Source organism: Taudactylus pleione, unplaced genomic scaffold (genome assembly GCF_031769625.1).
Source record: "Taudactylus pleione unplaced genomic scaffold, aTauple2 ptg002162l, whole genome shotgun sequence".
Lineage (NCBI taxonomy): Eukaryota > Metazoa > Chordata > Amphibia > Anura > Myobatrachidae > Taudactylus > Taudactylus pleione.
In genome coordinates this window covers 201,173-221,958 of record NW_028286556.1, presented here as the reverse complement: position 1 = coordinate 221,958, position 20,786 = coordinate 201,173, and the positions used below count along the sequence as shown (strand labels likewise).

Genomic DNA, 20,786 nt, shown 5'->3' with positions numbered 1-20,786 from the left:
CCTGCGCTCCACGAGACAACGCCGGTCATGGAAAGCAGCTGGTGGTAGCTTTTTCTGTGACACACACGGGTATATAGGTGAGTTTATTTTTACTTTATTCATGTAATGTATATCCTGATGAAAAGACAGTGTAGGTCTTGAAACGTCAATTTATGGATTAAAATCTGTTTGTCATTTTGAAAGTCTACTGAGTGCCGCCTGGTCCCTGGGGTACAGGGGTCTTTGTATGTATACTTAATTTATGGATGGCACCTCGGCATTTGAATACGATTATGCGAGTGCCCCTCTACAGGCATATATATATATATATATATATATATATACATACATACACATATATACATACACATATATATATATATATATATACACACATATATATATATATATATATATATATATATATATAATGTGTGTGTATGTGTATATATACAGTCAAGTCCAAAAAGATTGGGACATTGTCAAAATTTTCATATTTTGGCCTCTAGTCACCACCACAATGGTTTTGAAATGAAACAAACAAGATGTGCTTTACCTGCAGACTTTCAGATTTAATTTGAGGGTAATTACATCCAAATCAGGTGAACGGTGTAGGAATTACAATGGTTTCTATATGTGCCTCCCACTTTTTAAGGGGCCAAAAGTAATGGGACAAACTAAACAATCCTAAATCTATCTTTCACTTTTTAATACTTTGTTGCAAATCCTTTGCAGGCAATTACAGCCTGAAGTCTGGAACGCATAGACATCACCAGACGCTGGGTTTCATCCCTGGTGATGCTCTGCCAGGCCTCTACTGCAAATGTCTTCAGTTCCTGCTTGTTCTTGGGGCATTTTCCCTTCAGTTTTGTCTTCATCAAGTTAAATGCATGCTCAATCCGATTCAGGTCAGGGGATTGACTTGGCCATTGCATAACATTCCACTTTTTAGCCTTAAAAAACTCTCCGGTTGCTTTTGCAGTATGCTTCGGGTCATTGTCCATCTGCACTGTGAAGCGCCGTCCAATGAGTTCTGAAGCATTTGACTGAATATGAGCATATAATATTGCCCGAAACACTTCAGAATTCATTCTGCTGCTTTTGTCAGCAGTCACATCATCAATAAATACAAGGGAACCAGTTCCATTGGCAGCCATACATGCCCACGCCATGACACTACCACCACCATGCTTCACTAATGAGGTGGTATGTTTTGGATCATGAGCAGTTCCTTTCCTTCTCTTCTCTTCCCATCACTCTGGTACAAGTTGATCTTTGTCTCATCTGTCCATAGGATGTTGTTCCAGAACTGTAATGGCTTTTTTAGATGTTGTTTGGCAAACTCTAATCTGGTCTTCCTGGTTTTTGTGGCTCACCAATGGGTTACATCTTGTGGTGAACCCTCTATATTCACTCTTGTGAAGTCTTCTCTTGATTGTTGACTTTGACACATATACACCTACCTCCTGGAGAGTGTTCTTGATTTGGCCAACTGTTGTGAAGGGGTTTTTCTTCACCAGGGAAATAATTCTTCTCTCATCCACCACAGTTGTTTTCCGTGGTCTTCCGGGTCTTTTGGTGTTGATGCTCCGATGCGTTCTTTCTTTTTAAGAATGTTCCAAACAGTTGATTTGGCCACACCTAATGTTTTTGCTATCTCTCTGATGGGTTTGTTTTGATTTTTCAGCCTAATGATGGCTTGCTTCACTGATAGTGACAGCTCTTTGGATCTCATATTGAGAGTCGACAGCAACTGATTCCAAATGCAAATGTCACACCTAGAATCAACTCCAGACCTTTTACCTGCTTAATTGATAATGAAATAACGCGGGAATAGCCCACACCTGTCCATGAAATAGCTTTTGAGTGGATAGTCCCATTACTTTTGGTCCCTTAAAAAGTGGGAGGCACATATAGAAACCATTGTAATTCCTACACCGTTCACCTGATTTGGATGTAATTACCCTCAAATTAAATCTGAAAGTCTGCAGGTAAAGCACATCTTGTTTGTTTCATTTCAAAACCATCGTGGTGGTGAATAGAGGCCAAAATCTGAAAATTCTGTCAATGTCCCAATATTTATACACCTGACTGTATATATACATACACATATATATATATACATACATATATATATATATATATATATATATATATAATATACTCCGACAACAGGCGGCACTCCGGATAAAAAATGCTACGTACACATAGCTGGATTCAGCGACGTATGTACGTACCCACATTACGTCAGCCGACTCAGCCCTCAAAAAATGTGACTATAATCGGGCCTGATTATAGTCATATTTTTTGAGGGCTGACGTAATGTGGGTACATGTTACTACCAGATGTCTTATGACTGTGTACACTAATATGTTATTGTGCATTGCAATTGATGCTGTTCCATGTGTCTAACGTTATGTGTTTTAAGGTATGTCTTATTTATGTTGTCAGTCTTGTATGTATAGGTGTAGGTAGTGCTCATGGTGCTTTTAGTATAATTACAGCTTTTTGCCGAAGTTAATTTTAGAGTATCGATTTTTTTTTATCGATTTTCACTTAATGGTGTAAATTCTGTTTCAAGCGGATTTAACACTGTGTGTATATACTCTGTGTATATACTCTGTGATCACTTGATTATCTGTCACAACTTGCATTAGTGTGTATTCATATCACCATAGCTACACTAGGGGCTGACTATGACGTCATTTCCTGTGCGACTGCTGTCTGGCAGCGCACGTGTGGAACACCGGAGGTTTGGCCTGCTGGGGGGTGAGCTATTTAAGTTTGTCATTTGTATTTGTATTGTGGTATAAGCTTGATAAAAGCGCTGAATAAAGGCGCTGATGTGGAAGGCTGTGCTGGGATCACGAGTTTGATCCCAGCATCAGCCGACGTGCAGGGACAGTAATGTCCCTAGCGTCGGTGCAGATACCGCGGGCACCTGGTGAAGGGAGGAGGAGGAGGAGGGCACCCGGTCCAGTTACATGCATACCTGTGAGTGCCAGATCTTGGAGATATATATATATATATATATATATTAGGGATGTGCGCCGGACCATTTTTGCCGGATTTGGATTTGGTTCTAATTCGTCGTCCGGATTTGGTTTTGGATTTTTTGCCAAAACTGGCAAAAAAAGCTAAAATTACATAAATTGGGCTTTTTTTTCTTCCTAGAGAGTATTATTTACCTCAATAACATTAATTTCCAGTCATTTACAGTCAATTTAGACCACCTCACAGCTTAAATTATTGTTTTCACCATTATTGGCCAAAGGTTGCAGTGAGCTGACTGGTGACCAAGCGTCAGAGCAGCGGCGCAGTGGCTGGCACAGACACCACAGTTTAAAGCACATCTATGAAACTATGCCACACAGCAGTGGCAGAAATGAAAGGTAGTGCTAGATGGTATTGTCCTTGGGCCCTCCCACCCACCCTTTATGTTGGATCTTAAAAAGGACATGCACACTTTAACAAACTAAGCATTTCAGCGACAGGTACTGCCACTTTGTGGCTGAAGTGCTTGGTTTGTTTGGGCCCCCACAAAAAAATCTTCCAATCTACTAAAGGCAACAGGTCTACAGTGGCATGATGTCACCATCATTGCCATCCTCACCCTCATCAGTGTGTACATCATCCGATTCCTCACACAATATCAGTTCATCCCCGCTGGAATCTACCCTTACAGAAGTATCTGTACTGTGACGTGATTGGTGGGAAAGGTTTTCCTCGTGAAATTTCCAGTTCATTTTAATGAACATCATTTTTTCTACATTTTGTGGAAGTAGCCTCCTTCGTCGTTCTCTCACAAGGTTCCCGGCTGTACTGAAAACTCTCTCCGAGTACACACTGGAGGGTGGGCAGCTTAAATAATGCAAAGCCAGTTTATACAAGGGTCTCCAAATTGCCTTTTTTTTCTTCCAATATTCGAAGGGACTCTGTGACATATCTACGTGTATGGTGTACTGAAAATAATCCTCCACCATTCTTTGGATGGTAATCGTATTAGATGGAGTTGCGGTAGAGGTGTCACTGGTGTTGGGCAAATCTTTTAGACCCGACCAGATGTCAAAATGTTGACTTGACTTATCTGCATCACCACTGGGTCTTTTGGAAAAGGTGCATTTTTTTCTGGCTGCTGCTGGAGAAACCGAAGGAGGAGACGTCATCGTAGTGCCATGTTTCACTTCAGCTGCCAACTTGCTCACCAGGAGCGCTTTGGTTCTTTTAAGATCTGGGTCAGTTGTAAAGAAAGACACAGCATATGACTTGAACCTAGGATCAAGAATGGTTGCTAAAATATAATGATCAGATTTCAAGATCTTGGCCACCCGTGGATCCTGGCGAAGCGAACAAAGGACTTGATCTATCAGTCCAGCATACTTTGCAGAATCACTTTGTTTAATATCATCCTTCAATTTCTCCAGCTGCTTTTCCAAAAGCGAAATCAGGGGAATCACCTTACTCAAGCTAGCAGTGTCAGCACTCACTTCACAAGTGGCAACTTCAAATGGTTTGAGCACCTTGCACAAGACAGAAAGTACTCTCCACTGTGCTGGGGTAAGGTACATTCCCCCTCCTCTCCCAATGTCATGGCTTGTCGTATAGCTATGGATGGCTTTTTGCTGCTCCTCCATCCGCTGAAGCATATACAGGGTTGAGTTCCACCTCGTTACCACTTCTTGCTTCAGTTGATGGCAGGGCAAATTAAACTGCTCTTGCAGGTGCTGCAATCTCCTGCACGCTGTTGCTGAATGCCGAAAATGTCCCAAAATTTTTTCGGGCCACAGACAGCATCTCCTGAACGCCCCTGTCATTTTTTAAAAAACCCTGCACCACTAAGTTTATTGTGTGAGCAAAATAGGGGATGTGTTGGAATTCACCCAGCTGTAATGCTTTCACTATATTTGTAGCATTGTCAGAAATCACAAATCCTGAGGAGAGTCCAAGTGGGGTAAGCCATGTTTCTATGACATCTTAGTTTTTCTAAGAGGTTGTCAGTGGTATGCCTCTTATTGAATCCGGTGATGCACAGAGTTGCCTGCCTCTGAATGAGCTGGTGTTGTTTGTTAGATACTGCTGCTGCTGAAGGCGATTCACCCACCCAGTGGGCCGTCACAGTCATGTAATCTTTAGTTTGTCCACTACCGCTTGTCCACATATCTGTGGTTAAGTGGACAGTGGGTACAATAGCATTTTGCAGACCAATAATTAGGTTCTGTTTAACGTCCTGGTACAGCCGAGGAATGGCTTTTCGGGTAAAATGAAACCGAGATGGAATTTGGTACCGGGGACACATGACCTCAATTAGCTGTGTAAATCCCACTGCATTAATTGAGGATATTGGACGCAGATCTAATATTAGCATAGCTGTCATGGCATCAGTGATCCGCTGTGCGACAGGGTGAGAGCTGTCATACTTGCTTCCCCTTGCAAGAGATTCTTTAACAGTCAATTCTTTTTTTGGTATACTACTAGTAGTCTTCTTGGTCCACTTCTGGGATGAAGATCCACCAGCAGCAGCAGCAGCAGGCCTAGCGCTCAAAGATTCAGTGTCTTCTGAGGTGTCCTGGAAATTGGAGGAGTCACCGTGACTTAGTACAACATCCAATTTGTTAGTGCTACCACTGATCATTCCTGAGGATATTGAGGAGGAAGGTGTTGTTGGCGGAGATTGCAGGTGCTGGGATTTAGTAGAGAGAAGGCATCTAGCTAATACTGGACTGCTTGTTGTTATTTTTTTTGCAGTAGTTTCTGTTATCAAACACCTGTCATGAGCTCGCTGCAGATGACGTAATAGCGTAGAGGTTCCTAGATGTTTAACGTCCCTACCTCTACTAACTGTGGTCTCACAGAGGCTACAAATGGCTTGACAAACGTTGTCAGGGTTTGGGTAAAAGTAATTCCACACAAAAGATGTGGATTTGTTGGTTCTATGCCCAGGCATGGCAATGGCCTTCTTATCTTAGCCAAAAGCTGCTTCCACTGGTGCCTGACTTATACAAATAATATCCTCATCCTCAACATCCTCATTAGTGCCAGCGTCAGCTGCACATATATTCCTCTCATCCTCTTGCAATTCCACGGTGGCATCCTCAATTTCTATGTCCTCAGCAATACTGCTCATCCCCACAACTACAGATGGAAAAGAAACTGTGGAGGGCGGCTTCTCTGAAAGGTCAGGCTTACACATAGAAATGCCATTTTCAAAAAACACAGTTTGTTCGACTGCCTTATTGGTTTTAAATTTTTTCACACTTCTATAGTCTGATTGAAAAGGTCTTTTATCATCACGAGAGGCACAAGATGCCTCACTGACAGTTGCAGAACCACCACTCAAAAATAAAGGGCAAAGCCTGAGTCTTTCCTTGCCGCTACGTGTGGTGAATGGTATGTTGCCAATTTTCTGTTTCTCTGCAATAGTAGTAGTCTTTAGAGGTTTTTTTTTTTGTCTTTACCCCTGTAAAATCTACATTTTTTGATTTCAGGTTCCCTAAGGTTTTAAAGCCTCTACGCCCTTGAGCATCAGCTTTAGATAAAAGTGATGGACTTCCAGCCGCTGCAAGGCTAGCATTTACATGTTGTTTCTGCTCTCCTCTCAGTTCATTCTCGTGATCCATATTACTTTATCACTATGAACTGGAGTCACAGAGCTTGTATACACACAGTGGGCTTATGCCCTTTCACGGAGCTTGTATAATAGACACAGTGGGCTATGCCCTGTCACGGAGCTTGTATAATAGACACAGTGGGCTATGCCCTGTCACGGAGCTTGTATAATACTCAGTGGGCTATGCCCTGTCACGGAGCTTGTATAATAGACACAGTGGGCTTATGCCCTGTCATGGAGCTTGTATAATAGACACAGTGGGCTATGCCCTGTCACAGAGCTTGTATAATAGACACAGTGGGCTATGCCCTGTCACAGAGCTTGTATAATAGACACAGTGGGCTTATGCCCTGTCACGGAGCTTGTATAATAGACACAGTGGGCTATGCCCTGTCACAGAGCTTGTATAATAGACACAGTGGGCTTATGCCCTGTCACGGAGCTTGTATAATAGACACAGTGGGCTATGCCCTGTCACGGAGCTTCTATAATACTGTGGGCTTATGCCCTGTCACGGAGCTTGTATAATACACTCAGTGGGCTATGCCCTGTCACGGAGCTTGTATAATACTCAGTGGGCTTATGCCCTGTCACGGAGCTTGTATAATAGACACAGTGGGCTATGCCCTGTCACAGAGCTTGTATAATAGACACAGTGGGCTATGCCCTGTCACGGAGCTTCTATAATACTGTGGGCTTATGCCCTGTCACGGAGCTTGTATAATACACTCAGTGGGCTATGCCCTGTCACGGAGCTTGTATAATACTCAGTGGGCTTATGCCCTGTCACGGAGCTTGTATAATAGACACAGTGGGCTATGCCCTGTCACAGAGCTTGTATAATAGACACAGTGGGCTTATGCCCTGTCACGGAGCTTGTATAATACACTCAGTGGGCTATGTCCTGTCACGGAGCTTGTATAATAGACACAGTGGGCTATGCCCTGTCACGGAGCTTCTATAATACTGTGGGCTTATGCCCTGTCACGGAGCTTGTATAATACACTCAGTGGGCTATGCCCTGTCACGGAGCTTGTATAATACTCAGTGGGCTTATGCCCTGTCACGGAGCTTGTATAATAGACACAGTGGGCTATGCCCTGTCACGGAGCTTGTATAATAGACACAGTGGGCTATGCCCTGTCACGGAGCTTGTATAATACACTCAGTGGGCTATGTCCTGTCACGGAGCTTGTATAATAGACACAGTGGGCTATGCCCTGTCACGGAGCTTCTATAATACTGTGGGCTTATGCCCTGTCACGGAGCTTGTATAATACACTCAGTGGGCTATGCCCTGTCACGGAGCTTGTATAATACTCAGTGGGCTTATGCCCTGTCACGGAGCTTGTATAATAGACACAGTGGGCTATGCCCTGTCACGGAGCTTGTATAATAGACACAGTGGGCTATGCCCTGTCACGGAGCTTGTATAATACACTCAGTGGGCTATGCCCTGTCACGGAGCTTGTATAATAGACACAGTGGGCTATGCCCTGTCACGGAGCTTGTATAATACACTCAGTGGGCTATGCCCTGTCACGGAGCTTGTATAATAGACACAGTGGGCTATGCCCTGTCACGGAGCTTGTATAATACTGTGGGCTTATGCCCTGTCACGGAGCTTGTATAATACACTCAGTGGGCTATGTCCTGTCACGGAGCTTGTATAATAGACACAGTGGGCTATGCCCTGTCACGGAGCTTGTATAATACTCAGTGGGCTATGCCCTGTCACGGAGCTTGTATAATACACTCAGTGGGCTATGCCCTGTCAGTTGTCACGGAGCTTGTATAATACAGTGAGTAGTAGAGTACACATACACACAGTGGGCTTATTATGCCCAGTCACGGAGCACACACAAAGGGCTTATGCCCAGTAAAGTCACAGAATAGAGTAGGCAGTGTTCTTGCTGCTCTATCTAACACTAGAACAGACAGCGCACTAGCTAACTACCTAACTACGCGTCACGCGAGAAATGGCGCCAACTGCCGGGCGCCGCGCCTTTTTATAGAAGCCGAACGTCACTCGGCTCTCGCGAGAATCCGACGCCGGATGGGTGACGTTCGGCCTCGAGGTGGAATCCGAGTCAGGCGGGAACACCCGAACTTGCGTTCGGGTGGACTCGGATTCCACCTGTTCGGAGCGGTTCGGATTCCTCAGAATCCGAACCGCTCATCACTAATATATATATATATATATAACTGCACTTCTTGGATATTCCTGTATAAGACATGAGCAGCCTCTGTGACTGCAGGAAATTAGATGCTGATTTTCTATTCATCTGACCTCCTGCTAGGAAATGACAGACTTGTTGTGGTCAGTGATCTCCAGGGGAGACCAGGATGGGAGCGTTCTGTGTGACGGTGTGAGGAGTCACAAGGCCAAACCCTCCTGTGATAGGTCCCTGAGATTGTCTCTTGTGTGTCTGCACTTCCTGTGATATGTCCCTGAGACTGTCTCTTGTGTGTCTGCGCTTCCTGTGATATGTCCCTGAGACTGTCTCCTGTGTGTCTGCGCTTCCTGTGATAGGTCCCTGAGACTGTCTCTTGTGTGTCTGCGCTTCCTGTGATATGTCCCTGAGACTGTCTCTTGTGTGTCTGCGCTTCCTGTGATATGTCCCTGAGACTGTCTCTTGTGTGTCTGCGCTTCCTGTGATATGTCCCTGAGACTGTCTCTTGTGTGTCTGCGCTTCCTGTGATATGTCCCTGAGACTGTCTCTTGTGTGTCTGCGCTTCCTGTGATATGTCCCTGAGACTGTCTCTTGTGTGTCTGCACCTCTGGGGAAAAGAGTGTTTGTTTTTCATGATTTCCTGAATATTGCAGGAAGACAGAAGTGAATACTATTACTGGTTATTCTACATAGATATTCTGTCACTGTGTGATAAATGCCTGTGATTGCCTGTCACTGACTCCGCCCACTGCGCCGTGGGCGTGTAACGATGCTGTCACCACCAAACTCTACCAATCTCAGGGACATATCAGGAAGATTTGGCCATTTGACTCTCTTCACACAGAAAGCTTCCATCCAGATCTCACCTGGAGTTCACAGGTCTTTCTAATCCAATACCCCAAGACCCAGTGGGTATCAAAATCCAATCTGTGATCGGGACGGGAGGCTGAGGCCGTCTGGTCACAGGTCTGTACTCACCTTAAGGGTCTCTACAGCCTTTCAGCAAATGCTGCAAAGAGAGAGGGATCCGCCAGACTCTGCACTGAGGGTAGACAGTACGTATGCCCATGGGGGAGGCAGAGGATTTGCAGGAAGTACCTGCTGTGGCCATCCCATAGGGGGAGCTACCACAGGGACCGCTAGGTGGTCTGCAATTTTTGCCAACACCTGTGAAAAGGCCGCCCAGGGGGGATCCTCAGGAGGAGGAACCAGGGCTGAGGGCGGTGTAGCAATGTGTACAAAGACCATCCTGAGTGAGGTCCTCTGGAGATAAGCCCACTGAGCAGGACGTACAAGAAATCAGAGTAGGAGCATCAGGCTGCTTGTTATTCTTTCCTCTGCCAGATATAGTCACAGGGATAATAACATACACAATCTGGCACAGTGCACTGAGCAACCCTGATGTATGTGTAATATGGCACAGTGTAGTGTGCAACCGTGCTATATAGTATGTGATAGCCCTCCCAAATCTATGGGAGATACCGTAGTATATCAGGGTATAGTAGAATAAAGGGAAAGGTATAAGCTGTGTCAGTATAGAAAGTAGAGATTAGCGCTAGCACAAGTCACATACAAACGCAGGAAAACACTGTATATATCTGCAATTCTCACTACAATCACTTACACAGACCGCGGTGGAATGGCGTCCTGAGCTGGGGGAGGGGCTGCATCCGTTAACCATCAGATCCCCTGGCCTGTAAAATCTGCCCTGTGCCAGTGTTATATATGCCCCGGGGGTCTAGTGGAGTCGTGGGCGCACCAGTGTCCACATCAGCGCCTGCGGTCTGTCTCCTGAGACCAGAGGGAAGACTGCACAAAGACGCGGGTCCCTGCCTTACCTGTCCCCTGGATTCCGGGCTGCGCTCTGTGGTCCGGAGAGCCTGCTAGCTAGTCCCCCTCAGAGCCCCGCCGGGAGTACTTCACCTCAATGTACAGCCGCGCTGCCTGCGCACACATCAGTCCGTCACGCTACATTGCTGCTTTTCCTGCGTAAGGATTTGCATTTCCTCTATGGCAGGGATGGGGAACCTCAGGGGGCCGTATAACGCCTGCGGCATCGTGTTTGGTCGGCCCTCTGACCTTTTTTTCTGTTAGCCTCATCGATCTATCAGGGTGCCTATAATGGTGGCACCCTACAGCCAGAATCTATGCAGCAGTACCGCCTGGAGTGTCCTTAGGATGCTCCGTGCATTGCTGTAATCACCGGCGATTATGGCCCCCGCCCCCTGTGATGTCACACAGAGGTAGTGCGGTCTGCACTAGGCCCGTGAATAATGTTATATGTATCAATATGGCCCTCGGCAGAAAGGTTCCCCGCTCCTGCTCTATGGGATGTGAGGAAAACGAGGCCTTGTAGACGGGCATGATGTGCCGATCTGGATGTACCCATGTGTCTATTCTCATACACTGAGGGGCCGTCCTGTTCACGCCATCTCCTTCCTTCCAGGAGAATGAACAGAAGCGGCTGGCGGCAGAGAATAGGATGATAAAGGATCGGGAGATTTACACCCGCAAAGAGCGAGAGCTGAGGATCCTCCAGGAGGAGTATGAAGAGCTGGTCAGGCAGAGGCTGAAGATTCAGCTCCAAATACAGCGATACACAAAGTTCCACCAGTATCTGCGCAAAGTAGTACAGACATCGGCGGAGGTACCAGTGCCGGGAGACCCCATAGGAGGGATATATGTATATACATGTTGTACATACAGTGCCGTGAGTAGGTATAGAAGTATGATGAAACTGCTTTTATGACACTAATCCACAAAACAGTGAGAACTAAGTCATAGGTGCATATATAATATGAAGCTTAAAGTTACTAACTGAAACCTAGAAATAACACATTTGCAATATATTTACACTGCCTTTGTGACTGTCGTTAGTTCACATTTCTGCATGGGCAATATGTTACCCGAAAGGGTCTACAGTACGTTACCCGAGAGGTCCTAACTCCAATACAGTACCTGAGAGGTTCTACCTCCAATACTTTACCCGAGAGACCCTACAGTACGTTACCCGAGAGGCCCTACCTCCAATACATTACCCGAGAGGTTCTACAGTACGTGACCCGAGAGAAGTCCTACAGTATGTTACCCGAGAGGCCCTACAGTGCGTTACACGAGGGTTCCTACAATGCGTTACCTGAAAGGTCCTACAATGGGTTACCCGATTGTTCTTGCATTGTGTTACATGAAAGGCCCTACACTGCATTACATGAGAGGTTCTACAGCGTATTACCCAAGAGGTTCCACAACACATTACCAGAGAGGTATAATATGTTACCCAAGAGTTCCTACAGTGTGTTTACCTGAGATTCCACAACACATTGCAAAACCCAGAGAGGATCCTACAGTGTGTTACCCGAGAGGGTCCCACAACGCTTTTCCTGAGAGGGTCCTACAGCATGTTACTCAAGAGGTTCAACAACACAATAACAGAGAGGTCCTAAAATGTGTTACCCAAGAGGTACTACAATACACTCCGCGATAGGGTCCTACACCATGTTACCAGAGGTGTTCCAGAACACATTACCAGAAAGGTCCTATAATACATTAACCGAGAGTTCATACAGTATCTTACCCATGAGGGACCTACAGCGTGTTACCATAGAGGTTATTGCCAGAAAGGTCCTACCCAAGAGGTACTCTAGTGCGTTACACACACACACCCCACACTGTGTCTCTGTGTGTGTCCGTGTATGTGCTGTACATATTTATATTAGCATTGATACATAACTTGATCATGTACAAAAGCAGAGTCACTGAATGGGGGGTTATTACGTTAAACAAATTTCAGGAATATGGTGGAAGACCATAGCATTCCTAAGATGACTGGAAACCTATATTTGTATACTAGAAATGGTACATCTTTATTTGGAGATCGTCTATGACTTATGGAATCCACATGAAGTGTTGTATGATACTAATGGGTAGAGAACCAGAAGAAGGGTGACTGCAGGAATGGAGGTCTGTAAAGGGGCAATCTGATGAGAGACCCCAGACTTTAGGGGATGTTGTCAGGAGAATTATCTGGTGAAATATACACAACTTCTGGATGCATAAGTCACTTGGGACATTAGAGCTGAACAATGGTCATTTTACCATAAGTGGTGTCCAGGCACCTGGCCTTCCACATGAGAGGATTTACAGCAATGAAGAAGACGTCTTGATAAATGTGGCAAGGAGATGTACCTGGGCGAGGGATGCGCTATGTTTCTCTTTGTAAATGGGGTGATAGCTGTCTGATGGGGGCAGGTATATACCAGTCAGGTGGTTGTGACATAAGCTGTGCTCATCTGATGTTACAATGACTAATGTGCTCTGTCAGTTCCAGGAGGTCAGTGATGTCATTTCTCGGTTCCACACTTTGGTGGCCGCTTCAAGTTACCTCCAGCAGGGGGCACAGGAGGCCCAGGCAGCAATACAGGAAGCAAAGGGGCAAATCTCACACCATCTGGAGGATGGAAATAACCTGGTTTTACAGCTCAGTAACCAACATGGCCAACTACAGAACTGTCTGGAAGATGCCAAAAACCAGAGTCTGCTGTGGGTAAGAACAGACGGGAAGGTGTAAATTGAACAGAGAAATCACACTTGGATATAATGGGATGGAGGCTATAATTATATATTGTATATGAGATCCAGCGTAGGATATCCGGGTGTTGACATCCTAGCCTGGTGTGACACCTGACATTGCTAGGAACAGTATGACATCACATAGCCCAGACCACATCTCTGTGTGATATCACATATGTGGTGCAGAGCCTGGTGTGATACCTGACATTGCTAGGACCAGTATGACATCACATAGCCCAGACCAGATCTCTGTGTGATATCACATATGTGGTGCAGAGCCTGGTGTGACACCTGACATTGCTAGGACCAGTATGACATCACATAGCCCAGTATGACATAATGGAGAAGTACTGTATTTGCCAGCAGTAGTAGCAGTTGCAGGTGCCACATTACTGATATACTGTAGTGGTGATGCTATATGTTGTATTTGCCATGCATCCTGTAAGGACCACTGTGCTGTCTGTCTGTGTATATAATTCCCCTGTGAGCCCTGATGTGAGTATACATGGCCCCAGCTTTGCTCTCTGTCCTCCGCAGGACTCTCGCTGGGCTCACATTCAGAATACGGCCACTAAGAAGATTCTTCTGCTTGGCACCATAAAGATGGCGACGCTGAACATCTTCCAGAGTATCCGCGGGCAGGATGAGGAGAGCAGGAGTGTGGACGTGGGTGACACCCTGAGACAGCTGGAGAAGGTACGTACAGACAGTGTTATACACACACACACACACACATATACACACTGTATACCATACACAAAAAACCTTACGGTGTCACATGTCCCATTAAGGCTGCTTAGACATGATCTGAAATTTCACAAAACCTATTGATTTTCTGCCACTCAAACTTCAAAAAGCAATGAAATTACGATCATTAAGGCTGACGCCTTAATGGACGTGTTCCTTGCGTAATACAGATACCGTATGGTATGCCATCACACCCTGTGGTTAACTGCAGATTCAGCACTCTCACAGAATGAGATTGCTGTCACTCACAAAATGGTGGAGCTGCTAATTCACAGAATTGTGTGCTCATTGGAATACACACATGCAGTCTATGCAACTGAGGTCTGAGCAGTTATGTGGCACCATGGGCGGATTGGGATGGAAAACCAGCACAGGAAAAAATACAAAACATTGGCCCACACAAGAGAACGACAAAACAAACACATTAGCCCCCCACAGGGAAAAAAAAAAACATACACATTGGCCTCCACAAGAAAAAATATGGTAGATAATGTATGTCCCCGAGTTTGGTTCAGCTGTCCTCCAGCAGCCCCAGGGGACGACCCGACCCAACCCACAGAGATAGGAGGTGGACAGGTGGTGGAGGCTTAGGGAGGGGACCAGGGGCTAGCTGCCAACTTTTGGACTGGGGTGCAAATGCAATCAAGTGGTCTCGACATTTCAGCACTGTCTGCGTGGACAGGTCAGGTGTTTCGCAGGGTGAGAGAAACTGTGGTTCAGGCCTAGTAAGTGACATGGTGAGAAAATCTGTGGAGTCTGGCCTGGGGTGACAGAGTAAGAGTATGCGGGGCAGATGTGGTGGGTGACAGGGTAGAGTGTGTGGGGCAGATGTGGTGGGTGACAGGGTAGAGTGTGTGGGGCAGATGTGGTGGGTGACAGGGTAGAGTGTGTGGGACAGATGTGGTGGGTGACAGGGTAGAGTGTGTGGGACAGATGTGGTGGGTGACAGGGTAGAGTGTGGAGCAGATGTGGTGGGTGACAGGGTAGAGTGTGTGGGACAGATGTGGTGGGTGACAGGGTAGAGTGTGTGGGACAGATGTGGTGGGTGACAGGGTAGAGTGTGTGGGACAGATGTGGTGGGTGACAGGGTAGAGTGTGTGGGACAGATGTGGTGGGTGACAGGGTAGAGTGTGGGGCAGATGTGGTGGGTGACAGGGTAGAGTGTGTGGGGCAAATGTGGTGGGTGACAGGGTAGAGTGTGTGGGGCAGATGTGGTGGGTGACAGGGTAGAGTCTGTGGGGCAGGTGTGGTGGGTGACAGAATAGAGTGTGTGGGGCAGGTCTGTCACAGCACCCCTCCCCCCTTCAATGTACACCTCAGCATTCCCCTTCCCCATTTAAATGCACTCTCCAACCTGTATTAACCACTTTACAATAATTCCCCCCCTGCAATAATCACCTAGCACAGCACCATGCCCCCAGCACATACCTCATATACTGTTAATGCTTTCCTCCCTGCAGTAGCGCAGCCGCACTACAATCACCATCATACACCTGAGAGAGAGGAGCTCAGCAGGCGAGAACCTCCCTCCCTCCCTCCCTATCATACTCTGTCTATACATGTACTGTACACTATCATACTCTGGTACTGTACACTATCATACCCTGTCTATACATGTACTGTACACTATCATACTCTGGTACTGTACACTATCATACTCTGTCTATGCATGTACTGTACACTATCATACTCTGGTACTGTACACTATCATACCCTGTCTATACATGTACTGTACACTATCATACTCTGGTACTGTACACTATCATATTCTGACTATACATGTACTGTACACTGAGTATGATAGTGTACAGTACATGTATAGACAGAATATGATAGTGTACAGTACCAGAGTATGATAGTGTACAGTACATGCATAGACAGAGTATGATAGTGTACAGTACATGTATAGACAGAGTATGATAGTGTACAGTACCAGAGTATGATAGTGTACAGTACAAGTATAGACAGAATATGATAGTGTACAGTACCAGAGTATGATAGTGTACAGTACATGCATAGACAGAGTATGATAGTGTACAGTACATGTATAGACAGAGTATGATAGTGTACAGTACACTATCATATTCTGACTATACATGTACTGTACACTGAGTATGATAGTGTACAGTACATGTATAGACAGAGTATGATAGTGTACAGTACCAGAGTATGATAGTGTACAGTACATGCATAGACAGAGTATGATAGTGTACAGTACCAGAGTATGATAGTGTACAGTACATGTATAGACAGTCTATGCATGTACTGTACACTATCATACTCTGGTACTGTACACTATCATACTCTGTCTATGCATGTACTGTACACTATCATATTCTGGTACTGTACACTATCATACTCTGTCTATACATGTACTGTACACTATCATACTCTGTCTATGCATGTACTGTACACTATTATACTCTGTCTATGCATGTACTGTACACTTTCATACTCTGGTACTGTACACTATCATATTCTGTCTATACATGTACTGTACACTATCATACTCAGTGTACAGTACATGTATAGTCAGAATATGATAGTGTACAGTACCAATCATACACTATCATATTCTGGTACTGTACACTATCATATTCTGTCTATACATGTACTGTACACTATCATACTCTGTCTATGCATGTACTGTACACTATCATACTCTGGTACTGTACACTATCATACCCTGTCTATACATGTACTGTACACTATCATACTCTGGTACTGTACACTATCATATTCTGTCTATGCATGTACTGTACACTATCATACTCTGTCTATGCATGTACTGTACACTATCATACTCTGGTACTGTACACTATCATATTCTGTCTATGCATGTACTGTACACTGAGTATGATAGTGTACAGTACATGTATAGACAGGGTATGATAGTGTACAGTACATGCATAGACAGAGTATGATAGTGTACAGTACCAGAGTATGATAGTGTACAGTACCAGAGTATGATAGTGTACAGTACATGTATAGACAGGGTATGATAGTGTACAGTACCAGAGTATGATAGTTTACAGTACATGCATAGACAGAGTATGATAGTGTACAGTACATGTATAGACAGAATATGATAGTGTACAGTACCAGAGTATGATAGTGTACAGTACATGCATAGACAGAGTATGATAGTGTACAGTACATGTATAGACAGAATATGATAGTGTACAGTACCAGAATATGATAGTGTATGATTGGTACTGTACACTATCATATTCTGTCTATACATGTACTGTACACTGAGTATGATAGTGTACAGTACATGCATAGACAGAGTATGATAGTGTACAGTACATGTATAGACAGAGTATGATAGTGTACAGTACCAGAATATGATAGTGTACAGTACATGCATAGACAGAGTATGATAGTGTACAGTACCAGAGTATGATAGTGTACAGTACATGCATAGACTGTCTATACATGTACTGTACACTATCATACTCTGGTACTGTACACTATCATACTCTGTCTATGCATGTACTGTACACTATCATAATCTGGTACTGTACACTATCATACTCTGTCTATGCATGTACTGTACACTATCATACTCTGGTACTGTACACTATCATACTCTGTCTATACATGTACTGTACACTATCATACTCTGTCTATACATGTACTGTACACTATCATACTGTCTATACATGTACTGTACACTATCATACTCTGTCTATGCATGTACTGTACACTATCATATTCTGGTACTGTACACTATCATACTCTGTCTATACATGTACTGTACACTATCATACTCTGGTACTGTACACTATCATACCCTGTCTATACATGTACTGTACACTATCATACTCTGTCTATGCATGTACTGTACACTATCATACTCAGTGTACAGTACATGTATAGACAGAATATGATAGTGTACAGTACCAGAGTATGATAGTGTACAGTACATGTATAGACAGTGTACAGTACATGTATAGACAGGGTATGATAGTGTACAGTACATGTATAGACAGGGTATGATAGTGTACAGTACCAGAGTATGATAGTGTACAGTACATGCATAGACAGGGTATGATAGTGTACAGTACCAGAGTATGATAGTGTACAGTACATGTATAGACAGAGTATAATAGTGTACAGTACCAGAATATGATAGTGTACAGTACATGCATAGACAGTATGATAGTGTACAGTACCAATCATATTCTGGTACTGTACACTATTATACTCTGTCTATACATGTACTGTACACTATCATACTCTGGTACTGTACACTATCATACCCTGTCTATGCATGTACTGTACACTATCATACTCTGGTACTGTACACTATCATATTCTGTCTATACATGTACTGTACACTATCATATTCTGTCTATACATGTACTGTACACTATCATACCCTGTCTATACATGTACTGTACACTGTCTATACATGTACTGTACACTATCATACTCTGTCTATGCATGTACTGTACACTATCATATTCTGAGTATGATAGTGTACAGTACATGTATAGACAGAGTATGATAGTGTACAGTACCAGAGTATGATAGTGTACAGTACATGTATAGACAGAGTATGATAGTGTACAGTACCAGAGTATGATAGTGTACAGTACATGCATAGACAGAGTATGATAGTGTACAGTACATGCATAGACAGGGTATGATAGTGTACAATACATGCATAGACAGGGTATGATAGTGTACAGTACATGCATAGACAGGGTATGATAGTGTACAGTACCAGAGTATGATAGTGTACAGTACATGTATAGACAGAGTATAATAGTGTACAGTACATGTATAGACAGGGTATGATAGTGTACAGTACCAGAGTATGATAGTGTACAGTACATGCATAGACAGAGTATGATAGTGTACAGTACATGTATAGACAGTATATGATAGTGTACAGTACCAGCGTATGATAGTGTACAGTACATGCATAGACAGAGTATGATAGTGTACAATACCAGAGTATGATAGTGTACAGTACATGTATAGACAGGGTATGATAGTGTACAGTACCAATCATACTCTGTCTATGCTTGTACTGTACACTATCATATTCTGTCTATACATGTACTGTACACTATCATACTCTGTCTATACATGTACTGTACACTATCATACTCTGGTACTGTACACTATCATACTCTGTCTATGCATGTACTGTACACTATCATATTCTGGTACTGTACACTATCATACTCTGTCTATACATGTCCTGTACACTATCATACTCTGTCTATGCATGTACTGTACACTATCATACTCTGTCTATGCATGTACTGTACACTATCATACTCTGGTACTGTACACTATCATATTCTGTCTATACATGTACTGTACACTATCATACTCAGTGTACAGTACATGTATAGTCAGAATATGATAGTGTACAGTACCAATCATACACTATCATATTCTGGTACTGTACACTATCATATTCTGTCTATGCATGTACTGTACACTATCATACTCTGTCTATGCATGTACTGTACACTATCATACTCTGGTACTGTACACTATCATATTCTGTCTATGCATGTACTGTACACTGAGTATGATAGTGTACAGTACGTGTATAGACAGGGTATGATAGTGTACAGTACATGCATAGACAGAGTATGATAGTGTACAGTACATGCATAGACAGAGTATGATAGTGTACAGTACCAGAGTATGATAGTGTACAGTACATGTATAGACAGGGTATGATAGTGTACAGTACCAGAGTATGATAGTGTACAGTACATGCATAGACAGAGTATGATAGTGCACAGTACATGTATAGACAGAATATGATAGTGTACAGTACCAGAGTATGATAGTGTACAGTACCAGAGTATGATAGTGTACAGTACATGTATAGACAGGGTATGATAGTGTACAGTACATGCATAGACAGGGTATGATAGTGTACAGTACATGCATAGACAGGGTATGATAGTGTACAGTACATGCATAGACAGGGTATGATAGTGTACAGTACCAGAGTATGATAGTGTACAGTACATGTATAGACAGAGTATAATAGTGTACAGTACATGTATAGACAGGGTATGATAGTGTACAGTAACAGAATATGATAGTGTACAGTACATGCATAGACAGTATGATAGTGTACAGTACCAGAGTATGATAGTGTACAGTACATGTATAGTCAGAATATGATAGCGTACAGTACCAATCATACTCTGTCTATACATGTACTGTACACTATCATACCCTGTCTATACATGTACTGTACGCTATCATACTCTGTCTATACATGTACTGTACACTATCATACTCTGTCTATGCATGTACTGTACACTATCATACTCTGTCTATGCATGTACTGTACACTATCATACTCTGTCTATGCATGTACTGTACACTATCATACTCTGGTACTGTACACTATCATATTCTGTCTATGCATGTACTGTACACTATCATACTCTGGTACTGTACACTATCATATTCTGTCTATGCATGTACTGTACACTATCATACTCTGTCTATACATGTACTGTACACTATCATACTCTGTCTATGCATGTACTGTACACTATCATATTCTGAGTATGATAGTGTACAGTACATGTATAGACAGAGTATGATAGTGTACAGTACCAGACTATGATAGTGTACAGTACATGTATAGACAGGGTATGATAGTGTACAGTACCAGAGTATGATAGTGTACAATACATGCATAGACAGAGTATGATAGT

The 20,786-nt window shown here is 43.7% G+C and overlaps 1 protein-coding gene across 1 annotated transcript in view; it reads left to right on the top strand.

Moving 5' to 3' along the window:
- Window positions 1-20,786, top strand: part of LOC148433701 (coiled-coil domain-containing protein 42-like) — a 67,345-nt gene that overhangs the window by 33,604 nt on the left and 12,955 nt on the right. The window contains exons 4-6 of the mRNA XM_088465817.1: window positions 11,207-11,407; window positions 13,082-13,303; window positions 13,867-14,025. Coding sequence (XP_088321943.1) covers window positions 11,207-11,407; window positions 13,082-13,303; window positions 13,867-14,025 — 582 coding nt within the window. The remainder of the gene's footprint in view (window positions 1-11,206; window positions 11,408-13,081; window positions 13,304-13,866; window positions 14,026-20,786) is intronic.